This window comes from Cervus elaphus, chromosome 5 (assembly GCF_910594005.1).
Source record: "Cervus elaphus chromosome 5, mCerEla1.1, whole genome shotgun sequence".
Classification (NCBI taxonomy): Eukaryota; Metazoa; Chordata; class Mammalia; order Artiodactyla; family Cervidae; genus Cervus; species Cervus elaphus.
Window position 1 is genome coordinate 102,819,977 of NC_057819.1, and position 15,134 is coordinate 102,835,110.

General features: G+C 42.2%; 1 protein-coding gene across 1 annotated transcript in view; it reads left to right on the forward strand.

Annotated features, from left to right (window-relative positions):
- The window catches only part of DNAH9 (dynein axonemal heavy chain 9), a 280,642-nt gene that overhangs the window by 56,496 nt on the left and 209,012 nt on the right, over positions 1-15,134 (forward strand). Inside the window, exons 16-18 of the mRNA XM_043903869.1 lie at positions 1,429-1,625; positions 1,724-2,148; positions 14,070-14,292. Coding sequence (XP_043759804.1) covers positions 1,429-1,625; positions 1,724-2,148; positions 14,070-14,292 — 845 coding nt within the window. The remainder of the gene's footprint in view (positions 1-1,428; positions 1,626-1,723; positions 2,149-14,069; positions 14,293-15,134) is intronic.

A 15,134-nucleotide genomic window follows, 5' to 3' on the forward strand; every position in this document is an offset into this window, starting at 1 on the left:
AGGTGGTGCTGGTTGTCAAGAACCCGCTTGCCAAGAAGATGTAAGAGACGCGGGTTTGATCCCTGGGTCAGGAAGATCCCCTGGAGGAGGGCGTGGCAACCCACTCCAGCATTGTTGCCTGGAGAATCTCGTGGACAGAGGAGCCTGGTGGGCTACAGTTCATAGGCTGACAAAGAGATACGGCTGAAGCGACTGAGCAGCACAACACTCACCTTCTGCAAAGGCCCAAACTCTGTCTGTGGACTGTATTTCTCTCTAAATAGATCTACTTCTTGAGAAGAGGGAGGCTCGTGAGGGAGGGGAGATATATATACACACACATATATATATATTTATGACTGATTTGTGTGGTACAGCAGAAGCCAACACAGCATTGTAAAATGATTATCCTCCAATTAAAAAATTAAAGAAATAAATCCACTTCTTACCTAAAATATATATGTATAAGAAAATAAGTGGTTATTAATAAGAGTCTAAGCATTTATCTTGTACTTGGAACATCTTGTTCCATATTATATTTTGATTTAAATTTAGCAAGGCAGTTTAGTCTAGCGAGTAATCAGGGATCTGTTAATTATTTATACTGTTTTTAAAAATTTTATCGCTAGAGGACTACAGAATTAAAACAAGTCCTGTTTTTACAGAAAAGGAGCAGAAGGGGAGGGGTTGTGACTGCTCTTTTTTTCCAAGCCTACACGACCTTGGACAAGCACACCCTTGTTCCCCTAGTGGCTGCCGTTGGAATTGCCTGGTTTGTGCTCAGGATGATGTCCGCCGCTTCCAAGAAACTGGCTTTGCAAAACCAACGTCTTCTCAACCAGAAGCCGTACTGCTCCACGGGAAGTTTTGGGAGTGTGGAAGCATTCCCGCTTGGGTTGATCAGTCACAGGACGTGCCCTCTGACGACAAGGAGAGTAAATGCCCTGCCATGCCCTGATGCTGAAGCTCCAATATTTTAGCCACCTGATGTGAAGAGCCGACTCATTGGAAAAGACCTTGATGTTGGGAAAGATTGAGAGCAGGAGGATAAGGCGACCACAGGATGAGATGGTTGGATGACATCATCGACTCAATGAACATGAATTTGAGCAAACTTCAGGAGATAGTAGAGGACAGGGAAGCCTGGGGGCTGCAGTCCATGGGGTCGCAGAGGGGACACAACTGAGCAACTGAGCAACAACAGCAATCCCAGGACAGCCGTACACAGGGAATCAGCCTGTTCAAAATGCCAGCGGCCCGTCCCCCTGTTGATAAACACTGCAGGACTGCCACCTTCACCTTTTCTGGGGTTTTAGCAAAGTTTATATTTCTATTTCCCCAGACCGGAACAGCAACTCTAAAGGAAAGAAACGCTTGGAGTGTTTTCAAATCAGTGTTGCATTTTTGCCACTTACCCACTCTCTTCTGTTTGTTTTCTTTGTATTTCAGAATGTAAGGCAGGACTTACCCCGATATTTGAAGCCCAGCTGAGCTTAGCCATCCCAGAACTGGTTTTCTGTCCATCGCTAGAGCCTGGCGTGAAGGGCGGCTTCTACGACCTGGTGGAGGGCCTCGTCACCAGCATCTTTAGCATCGCGTCCTTGGTGCCTCGGCTTTCTCCTGAGAATGGCTCTCCCCACTATCAGGTACTGGCTCTGCAAGCATCTCCTCCGCCCTCCCACCAGACCTGGAGGCCCCTGTGAAATGCCAGTGTCACCCATCCACTGCCATCTTGCTCCCCCAGGTGGACTTGGAGGCCATGGCTGAGCTGGCGGGCCTGCGGGGCGAGCTGATGGGGCGGGTGCAGGCCATGATGGCCCTCTGCGGTGACTATCGGAGCACCCTCAGCCAGTATTCCTACCTCTACACGGAGGACCGCAAGGAGGCTCTGGGCCAGTTTCTGTTGTACGGGCGCATGCTCACAGCCGAGGAGGTGGAAGCCCACGCCGAGGACGGCATCCCAGAGAATCCTCCCCTCCTGCATCAGTTCAGAGCGCAGATAGACTCCTACGAGAAGCTCCATGAGGACGTGTGCAGGCTGGAGCCCGTCCAGGTGTTTGACAGCTGGATGAAGATCGATGCACGGCCCTTTAAAGCGTCTCTGCTGAATATAATCAAAAAGTGGAGCCTCATGTTCAAACAGCATCTCGTGGACCATGTCACTCACAGGTAACAGGGTCCTTCTAGCTTTTCTTCCAGCTTCCCGGGCTGTCGGGAACACCATGTTTTCAATCGATTTGACATTTCCCCCCATAGGTTCACTGGTTAAATGAAACGTTAGAACAGCTGGATGGAGGTTCCAAGCTTTTGGACACCAGCAGTACCTTTAGTCCTGTCCTCTCGTTTGTCAGTCAGACCTGGCCTCTTCCTGTTTTGTTTTCTATCCAGCACCCAATGTCCAAAAGGCACTCAGTACACAGTAAATACTATTTGAGACAATAATAGCAGGTCAGCCCTCCCTGCACAGCTCTGACTGTGAAATCTCTTTAAGCCTGAGAAGCAGAGGGTGTCTAATGGGCCTCTTAGATTTTATCTCTCCCATTTACTCCCTGTCTCAGATTATCCAGCCGTGCAGCATGGAAGTCCCTAAACCTACACGCCCCTGATGCCTTTTTTTTTCCCTTATAATTTTATTTATTTATTTATTTAAGGCAGTGCTGGGCCTTCATTGCTGTACAGGGTTTTTCTCTAGTTGTGGAGAGTGGGGGCTGCTCTCCGGCTGCAGTGTGAGGGCTTCTCACTGCAGTGGCTTCTCGTTGCAGGGCATGGGCTCTAGGATGTGCAGGCGTCAGTAGTTGCGGCTCTGGGGCTTGGTACATCTGGGTGATGAGCTGCTTCACCCCGTGCAGGGTGGGGTGGGCACACAGAGACGGATGCAGCCAGTGACGGTTCAGAGAGCACCTGTAATTGCCCAGGTAGACACCATCAGGGTTGAGCATGGGTGCGACCTTGAAGACCAGATGTTCCCATAGAACATGAGCGATAGAGTGCTGGCTTATGAGGAAGGCAGTGATCCCCTGACAGACGAACGAAGAGGGTGTTTCTCCTGGGTGGACTTGTCCTGTGATGAATACCACCTTCTGCTCTGCTCCCTCCCAAACATTGTCCTTCTCAGAACTCTAGCTGTGCAACTGACCGGATCTGAAACTCTGCCTGTTCCCCCAGGGACTTGGACCCCCTCCCAGCTCCACCAGCCCAGCACTAGACTCTCAAAGCCTACCGCTGGGCCTAAAGGTAGATGAGATACACTTGCCCTTCAGTGTGACCTCCAGACTGCTCCACCCCTGTCCTCTCTCAAAATCGCCATCTCCACTGAGTTCTACCAGACGGTACCGACTGCCACCTGTCTCGGCTGCAGTCACTGGCCAAGCTCTTAGTCATGCCTCCCCTTCGTTGCGGGTCAAGTTGTCCGTCTCAGTCTCCCTCTCCCATCCTTCTGCTGATAATCATCCTCAGTGACTCAGCATCCACAGGGTGTCTTCATCACAGCTGCCTCTTGTTTTCTCGACCTCTCTCTCCAATGCCTTTCCCTCCCTGCCCCTCTGTTCTGTGCTCTGCTCTCGGTGGAGTGGAGGGAAAGTTGAGCAAACTCATGCTTCCCCTTCAGAATCTCAGGATGAAGCATTCTATCCCCTGACCACCACCTGGTGTCTTCCCAGCTCTCTTACTTGGCAGCGCTGCTGTGCAAAGTTCTTCAGACCCATCAGTATTTCCAATCCACTGTTCCCGACACTTGATCAGGACAGCTCAGTGTTTATCACCCTTGCTCCCCAGCCCTGTCCCCACCTTGTAAAACCCTGACTGTCTGAACTCAGCACTCCACCTCCGTACCTGAGCATGTCATCCTTGATGAAGGAAAAAACACACCAGTATTCCAACCAATCTCAGGTTAAATTTATGAACAGAAACTTCAAGCATGCCCTGAACATTTTCATATATGCTTCCCGACTCCTCCAGATGCTTTTTTTCCTCTCTTGCCTTAAACCTCAAATATCTTCTCTGCCCTTTTAGCCTTGCCTCTCATTTCCCTGGAAAAATGAGAACCAATCACCAGAGAACTAACTCAACTTTCCACCAATATATCTACCAACCTACCTGCATTTGAAGCCTTACGTTCAACTACCTCTTCTCTTATCGTGGATAAGCTGCTTTTCTAACTGTAGCCTCCTCCTTCTTATCTACTCGAAGACTGACCTCCTTAAACACTCCCTTCATTCATTCTCCGCGTCATGTAAATATATTGTCCTATCTGGCCTCTTAAAAAAAAGGAAAGAAAGGAACACAGTCCCAGGAGTCCTTCCGCTGCGGCACCCTGTCTCTGCACCTCCTTCATAGCACAGAGCCCCAATAAATGTCTCTATACTTGGTCCCTGTACTTTATTTTGTCTTCCATCCCCTCTCTTCAAGAAGTTTTATTATAAAATGTTAATATACATAAGATTTAGAGAAAAATATTAAATTCTCAGATTTTCCTTATCCAGCGAAGAAACAGGACACTAGCTACGTTTTAATATTCCCTTATGGAAGGACTTGTATGCACTGCTATATTTAAAATGGATAACCAACAGGGACCTACGGTATAACACAGGAAACTCTGCTCAATCTTATGTGGCAGCCTGGATGGGAGGGGAGTTTGAGGAAGGATGGATACATGTATATGTGCAGCTGAGCCCCTTGGCTGTTCACCTGAAACTATCACCATTGTTAATTGACTGTAGTGTGTGTTAGTCTCTCGGTCGTGTCCGACTATTTGTGACCCCATGAACTGTAGCCCATCAGGCTCCTCTGTTCGTGGGATTCTACAGGCAATACTGGAGTGGGTTGCCATTTCCTATACTCCAATACAAAATTAAAAGTGTAAAAAAAATAAAAATAAGTTTTAAACAGTGTGAAAAATAAAGTAAAATTCCTTTATGGACTCTTCCCTGATTAAACCCCTCTTCCACCCTGCCGGTTGTTACCCCTGCACTAAATGTAACCTAATCCTTCCCGGTTTTTTTCATGACTTATATATGCATGTATATGTATATATATTTGTACACACAGATACACATATACTGAGATTTGCATTTTAAAGCTATAAAAATGAAACAATGTTGTATTACTGTATATCTGTCTGTGTCCTGTCTCTCTGACTCAGCGCTGATGCTTGAGATTCATGCTTGTTGTGAGTGTAGCAGTAATTCCTTCGCTTTCACTGCTACAGAGTATCGCATCGTCTGAATATGCCACAAATTATCTATCCCTTCAGTGGTTGACATGGCTGTTTCAGATGGCTTCACTAATACCAGCAGGATTGCGATGAGTTCTCTTATACAGAGGTCACCGTGTACTCAGGCCAGCATGCCTCTAGGGTGTGTGCTTGAGAGTGGGCTTGCAGGGTTAGTGCACGAAATGCCAGCTCTCTGCCAGGTGCCTCAGGCATGTGCGAAGATGCCTGGAGCCCCACATCCTCGGCACTTTTTGATACAAACTGTTTAGTGCTGGCCCTTCTGGTGGGAGCTTAGTGGTATCTCATAATGATAAATATTTTGCATTACGCTATGAATAAAGTAGCTCATCTTTCTGTGTTTTTGGATGAGTCATTATGTTTCCCCTTCTTTGGTTATTCATAGCCCTTGACCATTTTTTATTGGACTGTATCTTTTCCTTTCTCGTATTTGGAAGTCACATATTTTAATTCTTTGGTAGTTGTATATATTGCAGATTTAGTTTCCCATTTTGCAGCCTGTCTCCCCTCTGCATTTACGGTATATTTTGATGAAGGGTTCATTTTTATGTAACCATCTTTCCCCTGTGTTGTCTTCTTTTCTCTTGTTAAATCAACCCTTTCTTGTCCTGAGATCCTAGTGATACTCTCTTATATCCTTACCTAAAAGTTTTACTTTTTGTATTAAGTCGCTTTTTGTCTGTCAATATTTTGTCCTCAATATGAAACTGTCCTAATTATCATAGCTCTGTAATAAATCTTGGCTTGCCAGGTGGCTCAGTGGCAAAGAATCTGCTTGCCAATGCAGGAGATTCAGGTTTGATCCCTGGGTCAGGAAGACCCCCTGGAGAAGGAAATGGTAACCCACTTCGGTATTCTTAACTGGGAAATCCCATGACAGAGGAGCCTGGAAGGCTATAATCCATGGGGCGGAAAAGAGTCAGATACAACTTAGTGACTGAACTATAACAATAAATCTTGACATCTGGCAGTGGAGTCCCCACGTTTTTCAGTTTCATTAGGAATGTCTCAACAATTCTCGGCCCTTACTATTTTACATACATTAAAAATCAGTTTGTAGAAGAAAAGATTCCCTTGAGATTTTGATTATATTTGCCTTGACTGTAGATCATTTTGAGTAGAATTTTCTTTTTTATAGTATTGAGCATTCCTAAGAACATATTATCTCACCATTTATCTTCTTTAATGTCTTTCAATGAAGCTTTATAATCATTACCTTTAAAAGCATTTTCACATCTGAAGATTTATTCCTTAATATTTTATTTTTTGTTTCCTAGTATAAATCATATTTCAGAATCACATTTTCCACAGAAATGAATTGATTTTTGTACACTGATTTTGTATCAAGCAGTTCTACTAAGTAGCTTGTTAATTCTAATAATTTATCTGTGTACTCTTCGGGATTTGCCATGTACATAATCATCATCTACAAATTTATGGAAATTTTATTTTTTCCTTCCCAGGTTTTTTTTATGCATTTATCACTATTTATCTGATCACCCTGACTAGGACTGTCAGTGTAACATCGGATAAAGTGATAATAAGTCCTTGTCTTGTTCCTGACCTTTAAGGGGATACTTTCAGCATTTCATTATGTGGTATAATATTCTGTGAGTTTTTTTTATGGATTCTCTTTATCTGATTAAAGATGTAAACTTCTAGTCCTAATTTGTTAAGAGGATTTAGCATAAATGGTTATAACATTTTCTCGAGTGCCTTTTCTAACACCATTAACATGATTCTGGGTTTTTTCCCCCAATATGTTAAAGCTGTGAATGAATTTTTTGGTTTCTAATACTGAACCAATCTATCATTACTAAGATAAGCCAAACACAAAATATTGTCTTTTTCAATATATCCATTGGTTGATTTCGTTTGCAGATATTTTATATAGCACTGACATGCCTGTGTTTGCTGAAACTGGCTTTCAGTTTTTCCTTTCTATATTGTCTTTGTCTGATCTTGCTCTGTGGTTTTGCTAGCTTCCTAAAATGTGTTAGGAAGTAATCCTTCTTGTTTATTCTCTGTAAGAGTTGGTGTAAGATTGAAATTCGCTGATCCTTGAAAGTTTGATTTAAATCTCCTATTGAACCATCTGGCTTGGTGTTTTCTTTGTGGCAGGATTATTACCTATAATTTTTCTAATGTTTCTAGAAACATTAAGTTCTATTCCTAAGTCATATTTTTCTAGAGTTGAATCCATTTCATGTAAATCTTCATATTATTGTCATGAAATTTGTATTATTCTCTTACCTGTTTATGTATTAGGGATGTTCTTCTTTAGATTTCTATTCATTTCTATTGTGCTTTCTGGCTTCTGAATTAATCTTCCAAGTGATTTACAAAGAGTTACCTTATGAACCCATTGATCTTACTTATTATAATTTGATTTTTATTTTGATAAGTTTTTCTTATGTGTTTATTATTTCCTTCAACTTTCTTTGGGTTTATTTTCTGTTCTTTGACTAACTTAAGATGTGTGCTTTGTTTATTCATCTTGAGTCTTCATCTTTTTTAATGTAACACTTAAAGTTGTAAATTCCCTTCTAAGTATAATTTTTATCTACATCTCACAGGTCTTAGTATGTAGATTTTAATATCCATTAAAATGTGCTTATATTTTTTAAATCTTAAAACATGGATTCTTCTAGTTACATTTCTGTTATTAATTTCTAACAATTCCATTACAGTCAGATAAAGTGATATACATAATAAAAAACTTCTAGATTTTGGATCATTTTTATTATCATTATTCTAAATTCTTTTTCAGGTAGATTCCCTATCTCCTCCTCTTTTGTTTGACTTGGTGGGCATTTTTCTTGTTCCTTTACCTGTTGGGTATTTCTTTGCCTTTTCATCTTGTTTAGATTGCTGTGTCTGGAGTGGACTTTCTGTATTCTGGAGGTCTGTGGTTCCTTTTTATTGTGGAGGATTTACCCAGTGGGTGGGGTTGGACGTTTGGCTTGTCAAGGTTTCCTGGTTAGGGAAGCTTGCGTCAGTGTACTGGTGCGTGGAACTTGATTTCTTCTCTTTGGAGAGCAATGGAGTGCCCAGTAATGAGTTTTGAGTTGGGTCTATGTGTTAGGTGTGACCTTGGGTAGCCTGTATGTTGACATTCAGGGCTATGTTCCTGTGTTGCTGGAGAATTTGCGTGGTATGTCTTGCTCTAAAACTTATTGGCTCTTGGGTGGTGGTTGGTTTCAGTGTAGGTATGGAGGCTTTTGGACGGTCACTTATCACTTAAAGTTCCATGTAGTCAGGAGTTTTCTGGTGTTCTCAGGTTTTGGGCTTAAGTTTCCTGCCTCTGGATTTCAGTTTTATTCTTCCTGTAGTCTCAGGACTTCTCCAACTATACAGCTCTGATAATTAAACTTCTAGGTTAATGGCGAAAAGATTCTCCCCCGTTAGGGACACCCAGAGAGGTTCACAGAGTTACATGAACAGGAGAAAAGGGAGGAGGGAGATAGAGATGAGTAGGAGGAGAAAAAGGGGGACTCAAGAGGAGAGAGACAGATCTACGCAGCTGTCTGTTCCCAGAGTGTTCTCGTATCTCAGACACCTACAAGGATTCACAGAATTGGATGGGGAAGAGAAGGGGAAAAGAGGAAATAGAGGTGTTCTGAGGTAGAAAACAGAGAGTCAAGATTGGGAGGGAATAATCTTCGGTTTTAAGATAGGGCTTCTCTTTTTTTTTTTTTTTGTAAGGTTATAGTGTAGTGAAGATGAAAATGAAGAGTAGTAGAGGAGTACTAGAGGACTTTAAAAGAAATAAGAGAAAAAGAAAAATAGAAAATAGAAGAGAAAAAGGAAAGAAAAAAAAAAAGAAGAAAAAGGAGAAGAAAAAAAAAGAAAAGGAAAAAAAAAAAGAAAAAAAAAATTTTTTTTTTCCCCTAATTAAAAAAATCGTAAAAATCTATGAAAATGAAAGTTAAGGAGTAATGGGGGAGTAATAGGGAATTTTAAAGGAAAATAAAAGAGAAAAAATAAAAAAGAAAAATATAAAAAGAAAAAAAAATTTTTTTTTTTTTCCTTACTTAGAAAAAACAGAAAAATAAAAAAAAAAGTAAAAATATGTCTAGGAATTTCTCTGGAGCTGTTGCGGTCAGTGTGGGTTCGGCTCAGTTTCAGATAGCTCCTCGTTCCAGCTTGCACTTCTCGATATCTACAGGGCCCTTCCGGTGAAGTCGGTGTTTTCTTCAGGGATTTTAATCTGTTGCACCAGTCCCTTCTGAAGCGGTTCCCATTGTTTATTTGGCTTCTGTTTGCCGGTCTCTTCAGAGGCTCATTTCCGCCCTGACACAGGCGGCCAGAGGCGGACTCTTATTCAGGTAGCTAGTTCCGTTGCGCTGCTGGGAGGGGCTGACGCTGCGGGGCGGGGCTGGCGCTGCGGGGCGGGGCTGACGCTGCGGGGAGGGGCTGGCCCTGCGGGGGCGGGGCTGACGCTGCGGGGAGGGGCTGGCCCTGCGGGGGCGAGCTGGCGCTGCCGGAAGGGGCTGACGCTGCTTTCTCCGTCTGCGCTGCTCAGGCTCCCGGCTGTTCTATATGGAGCGCGCCCCGCGCTGCGCGAGGTTCCAGCCCTCGGGTGTTACACAAAAGCGCGGAAGGAAAAGCTGCGCCTGCTCTCTGTGCCTTCCCCGTCAGAGCGGTCCAGGCAGCCAGGGGCTTGGTGGGCGCGCTATCCCCAGGTGTGGCGCACCCACTCCCTTCCGCGGACCCAGTCTCAGTTTCCGCTGGCGCCATGCGGGTGCGCGCGCCTTCCGCCCTCCGCGTCCCCAGCCCCAGTCCCCGCCCCGCGCCGGTCGGGTGCCTGCGCCCTGTGTCTCGCCGCGACCTTCCCCTCCCCCCTGCCTCCTGCCTCCGGCGGGGCTGGGCCGGTCCGCAGCCTGCGAGCTCTTCTCGGGACTTTCCCCGTCCCTTTGTTCTGCGAACGGCCGGCAGTGTGTTCCGGCCGGTCAATTTTCTCTCTCTCCTTTGGTCTCCCACAGTTCAAGTTGGCACCTCACAGAAGCTCCCCCCGATTGTCCTCAGGGCACTCAGGCCCGGACCCTAGCCCAAGCAAGGCCGCCTAAGACTCCCTTCCCGGGACGGGTCTCCGTCCTTAGCTCTTTTGTCTCACTTTTTATCTTTTATATTTTGTCCTACCTCCTTTCGAAGACAATGGTCTGCTTTTCTGGGCGCCTGATGACCTCAGCTAGCGATCAGAAGTTGTTTTGTGAAGTTTGCTCTGCATTCGGTTATTCTTTTGATGAATTTGTAGGAGAGAAAGTGGTCTCCCGGTCCTACTCCTCCGCCATCTTGGCTCCTCCCCAATAAAAAACTTCTGAAATTTGTTGAATTTGGTCAGTTTTTATAAACATTTTGTGCACATTGAAAAAGAATATATATTCTTTAACTGTTGGGTATAATGTTCTGTGCATGCTTATTGGATCAAACTTGTTTTCTTCAAATCCACTACAACCTCACTGCCATTTTTTTTGTCTGCTTAATTTATCAATTACTGAGATAACTGTGTTAAAAATCTTGCACTTTGATAGTAGAGTGTCAACTTCTTGTACTTCTGTCACTTTTTGTTTCATTTATTTTATGTTATATGATCATACAGAGTTTGACTTTTTATATCTTCCTAGAAAATTGAATATTTTAGCCACACATTAAAAATCTTTTATCACTAACTATATTTCTTGTGTTAAAGTGTGTTTTGTCTTGTATTAATATAATGAAACCAGTTTCCTTTGTATGACATTTGCCTGGTGTCTCTTACCTTACCCTCTGGCTTTCGATCTTTCTGTGCCTTTGTATTAGAGGAGATCTTCATAATTGGCATGGAACGGAATGTTTTATCTACCTTAATATCTTTCTTTTAACTGGGGGGTTTTCCTCATTAATGTCTACTGTGCTATATTTGAATTCATTTATACCATTTTATTGTGAGCTTTTATTTGTTCTTTTTATTTTTCTTTCTTGCCTGCTTTTGGATTGAAATTTTTTTTCATCTTTTCTTTTATTTTTCCTTTTTTCTATTCCATTTTTTCCCTTCTGCTAATTTGGATGTTGTGCTATCTAAGTCTTCTGTTCTAATAGTTAACCATAGCTATTCTTATAAAACATTCTTAAAAGAAACTAATCAGTACCGTTACTCTTTTCACAACCCATACAAGGACTTCAGAATAGCTTGATCTCACTTGTTTATCCATCAAATTATATCCTATAATTCCAAGTAATTTCAGTTGCACTCTATTACTTATCTAAAATTACACAAATTATACTTTATTTTTATACACTCACTGTTTATTTAAATTTACCAACATCTTTGCTCATCCCATCTTCCTACATTACTGACTTGCTCTCTGAAGTACGGCCATTAGAAGGCTCATTAAAAGGTTCTTTTGGTGAAACTCTCATTCTTTCTTTGGCTGAAAATGCGTGTATTTTGCCTTCATTCTTAAAAAAAATCAATTTGTGGAAGATAGAATTCTAGGATAACATATTTTCTGTAAATTTATGGAAAATATTATCCCATTGTGTCCTGGCTTCATTTTTGGTCGTGCATGGTCAGCCACCAGCCTAGACATTTTTTTTTTTTTTAAATAAAATTCTGTCTTTGCTCTGCAGCTAATTTTAAGATTTCCTTTTTCGTTTTTGGTAATCTGCAGTCTCACATTGAAGTACTTAGGTAGGGTTTTTTAAAAATATTAATTTCACCTTGAATTGGTTGGGCTTCCTTGATATTATATTTGGTGTCTTTCATTAATTCTAGAAAATTCAAAGTCAGGATCTCCTCAAAGATTGCTTCTTGCCCATTCTCTCTATTACATCCTTTTGGACCTCTTATTACACTTATAGACTTTTAAATATCCCCCATGTCTTTGAACAATCTTCATAGTTTTCATTTTTTTTAATCTTTCTTCACTGCAGTTGAATAACTTCACTTGTTTCAAACAGCAGTCTTATTCTCTCTTTTAGTTTTGTCTGAATCTCCTGTTTAATCCTTTCATCGAGCTTTAAATTTTCATTATGCTTCCCAGTTTTAGATCTTATATTTGGTTATTTTACAATTTTGTTTACTCATTTTAATACCCTTGCATTCTTTGCTCAAATTCATTTTTTTTAATTTATCATTTTTCAAGTTTCAGAATACATTTTCTAGATTAGTGGTAAGGAATCTACCTGCCAGTGCAGGAGATGCAAGAGACATGGGTTCTATTGCTGGGTTGGAAAGATACCCTGGAGTAGGAAATGGCAACCCAGTTTGGTATTCTTGCCTAGAGAAACCCCATGGCCAGAGGAGCCTGGCTGGCTACAGTCCATAGGGTTGCAAGGAGTCAGACTATGATTTATTGATTAAACAACAACAACAAGATCTTAAGATAACTTTTGATTTGTCAGTGAATAATGGTTTGTTTCTTCTTGCCATAGATCAGAGTTAACATAAAAGCCTATGTAAAATTATTAGCTTCTTTCTCCTGGAATTGCCCACTAACATAGCATGATGTGATCATTTTTGCATTGCTAGAACACATATTAAAAGCTTCTCTTCACGAAATAATGCCACCACAGGCCATAATTTTCATGTTAGCTGCTTCAGTAAGTTTTGTCACTTCTTGAATCCATCAATCAATACAAAGGTCCACACGTTATCACAGATTCTGGGCATATTTGAAAAGCCACTGAAGTTGTCTCCATTCCTGACCCTGAGACAATGCTGAATTTATGCTTGAACTTAAAGGCAGGTTGGGGCCAGGGTAAGGGTATGGTGACCTGTTGAGAATGTAAGAGTTTATCTAGGCTTCTGAAGGGCAACTCCTAAAGAAATCGTTTCTGTACTGACTGATACATTATGCTTAAAAGGAAGAAATTGTTTTTCTTGGTCAATCTAGAATAGATGTCTGAGAAATAGCAGGAAAAGCACTTGTTCCTGGTACGTGGGTCAGAAACAATAAAGCAAAGCACCTAAATGAGAACTCTTGTGTCTTTGACATATCAAATGTCACTAGTTTATATTATGCACCCGAATTCCAGTATCTAAAATCTTCAGAAGTTTAATACAGCCGTTTCTGCTGGTTCCCACTTGTGGTGACCTCTTTCCTTGTGCATGTTGTAACTTTCAGTTATAAAATCATGTTCCTTGGAGCCTAGTCCTTTGAGGGCTGGATTCTTGCTGCATTCCTCCAGAAAGGATGTTCATTTTTTAATTAAATCATGAGTCCCATCTAACTCTCACAATAACCAGTGAGAAAGAAATGATATTTCTAATCTTACAGATGAAGAATCTGAGGCTCAGAGATATTGAATGACTTGGCCACACATCTAGTAAGTGTCAAAATTAAACCCAAGTATGTATAACCCTATAGGCCATAGTATTTATTTTCCACTTTTTAAAAAATAATTTAAGATTCACAAAATAATTTATAATATATTCACTGTGAGATTATTTCACTTTGAAATGATTTCACTCTGAAATAATTTCAGACTTACCAAAAAAGCTGTAAAAGCAGTACAAAGACTTCTCTTTTACCTTCACTCTACATTCCCAAGATGTTACCTCGGTAACATCCGAGGTAACCATGGTACAGTCATTAACACTAGGAAGTTAGTATTGATGGAGAAGGTGTGACTAGTTCGCAGAGTTATTCACATTTCACCAGTTGTCCCAATAATTCTCCTTGTCTCCTGTGTCTCCCCCATCACGGAAGCCTCAGTCTTTGTCCTTTGCGACCTTGACACAACTGAAGAGGGTTGTATATTATCATCAGGCTATGGAGAGTTTTGCATAATAATAGCTATTATGTTGGGGAAATAAATAAATTCTTTTGAAGGGTGGAAGGGGAATGGCTGCTCACATTCTGTTTGTTCTCCTCAGCTTGGCCGACCTTGAAGCATTTATTAAAAACAGTGAGAATGGCTTGCTCAAGAAAGTCGAAAAAGGAGATTTCCAAGGACTGGTTGAGATTATGGGGCACCTGATGGCTCTTAAAGAACGACAGAGCAGCACCGATGAGATGTTTGAGCCTTTAAAGCAAACGATTGAATTGCTCAAGACCTATGGACAAGAATTGCCGGAAACAGTGTTTGAGCAGCTGGAGGTCAGTGCAAAGTTTATGCTTTCCTAATAAAGGAAATAGAGGGAACGTTTGGGGATTTCAAAGTGAGATGAACGTGGTGAAGTCAATGAAAAACAGGACTTATGATAGCTCAAGATCCATGTTTTGGAAGTAAATGTGTCGAATGTGTATAATGTGTACCACTTTCTTAACACTCAATAAATATGAAACACTGTAACACTGGAGAAATATGGGAAAACTGATGTGGATGAAGTGTGTGTGGTCTTTTTCCAGAATTAGGGATGAGCCAAATTTTGATTCAGAGAGAAAAGAAAAAGGAGGTTTGAGGAATGTTATGATGATCTAAGAGGAAATGTGGGGCATACAAGAAAATAACCAGGCACTGTTGGAAAATATAGAAGAGGGTAAGGCTTCCTGGGGCTTCCTGGGTGACTCAGGAGTAAAGGATCTGCCTGCAGTGCAGGAGATGCAGGTTCGATCCCTGGGTCGGGAAGATCCCCTGGAGGAGGAAATGGCAACCCACGCTCCCTCGAGTATTCTTGCCTGGGAAAGCCCACGGAAGGAGGAGCCTATCGGGCTACAGTCCATGGGTTCCCGAAGAGTCAGACATGACTCAGCAACTAAACAACAACAACAAAGCCTACTGAGGAGAAGTTGAGAGCGAGGATTGTGTTGAGTCAGAAGTAGGTGACCGTTGTGAGAGTGGGCAGCCAGGGAGCCCCAAGAAGGAAGGGGGCAGTCGTAGACGACAGCAAACAGTGCCATGGCGTTTGTGGACCAGAGACTAAGAGGTCTGAACGTGTCCAGCCTCGGGTCTGGGGTCACGGGCGAGCAGAGTGGGGTCTGACCACGTCGGGTCTCCT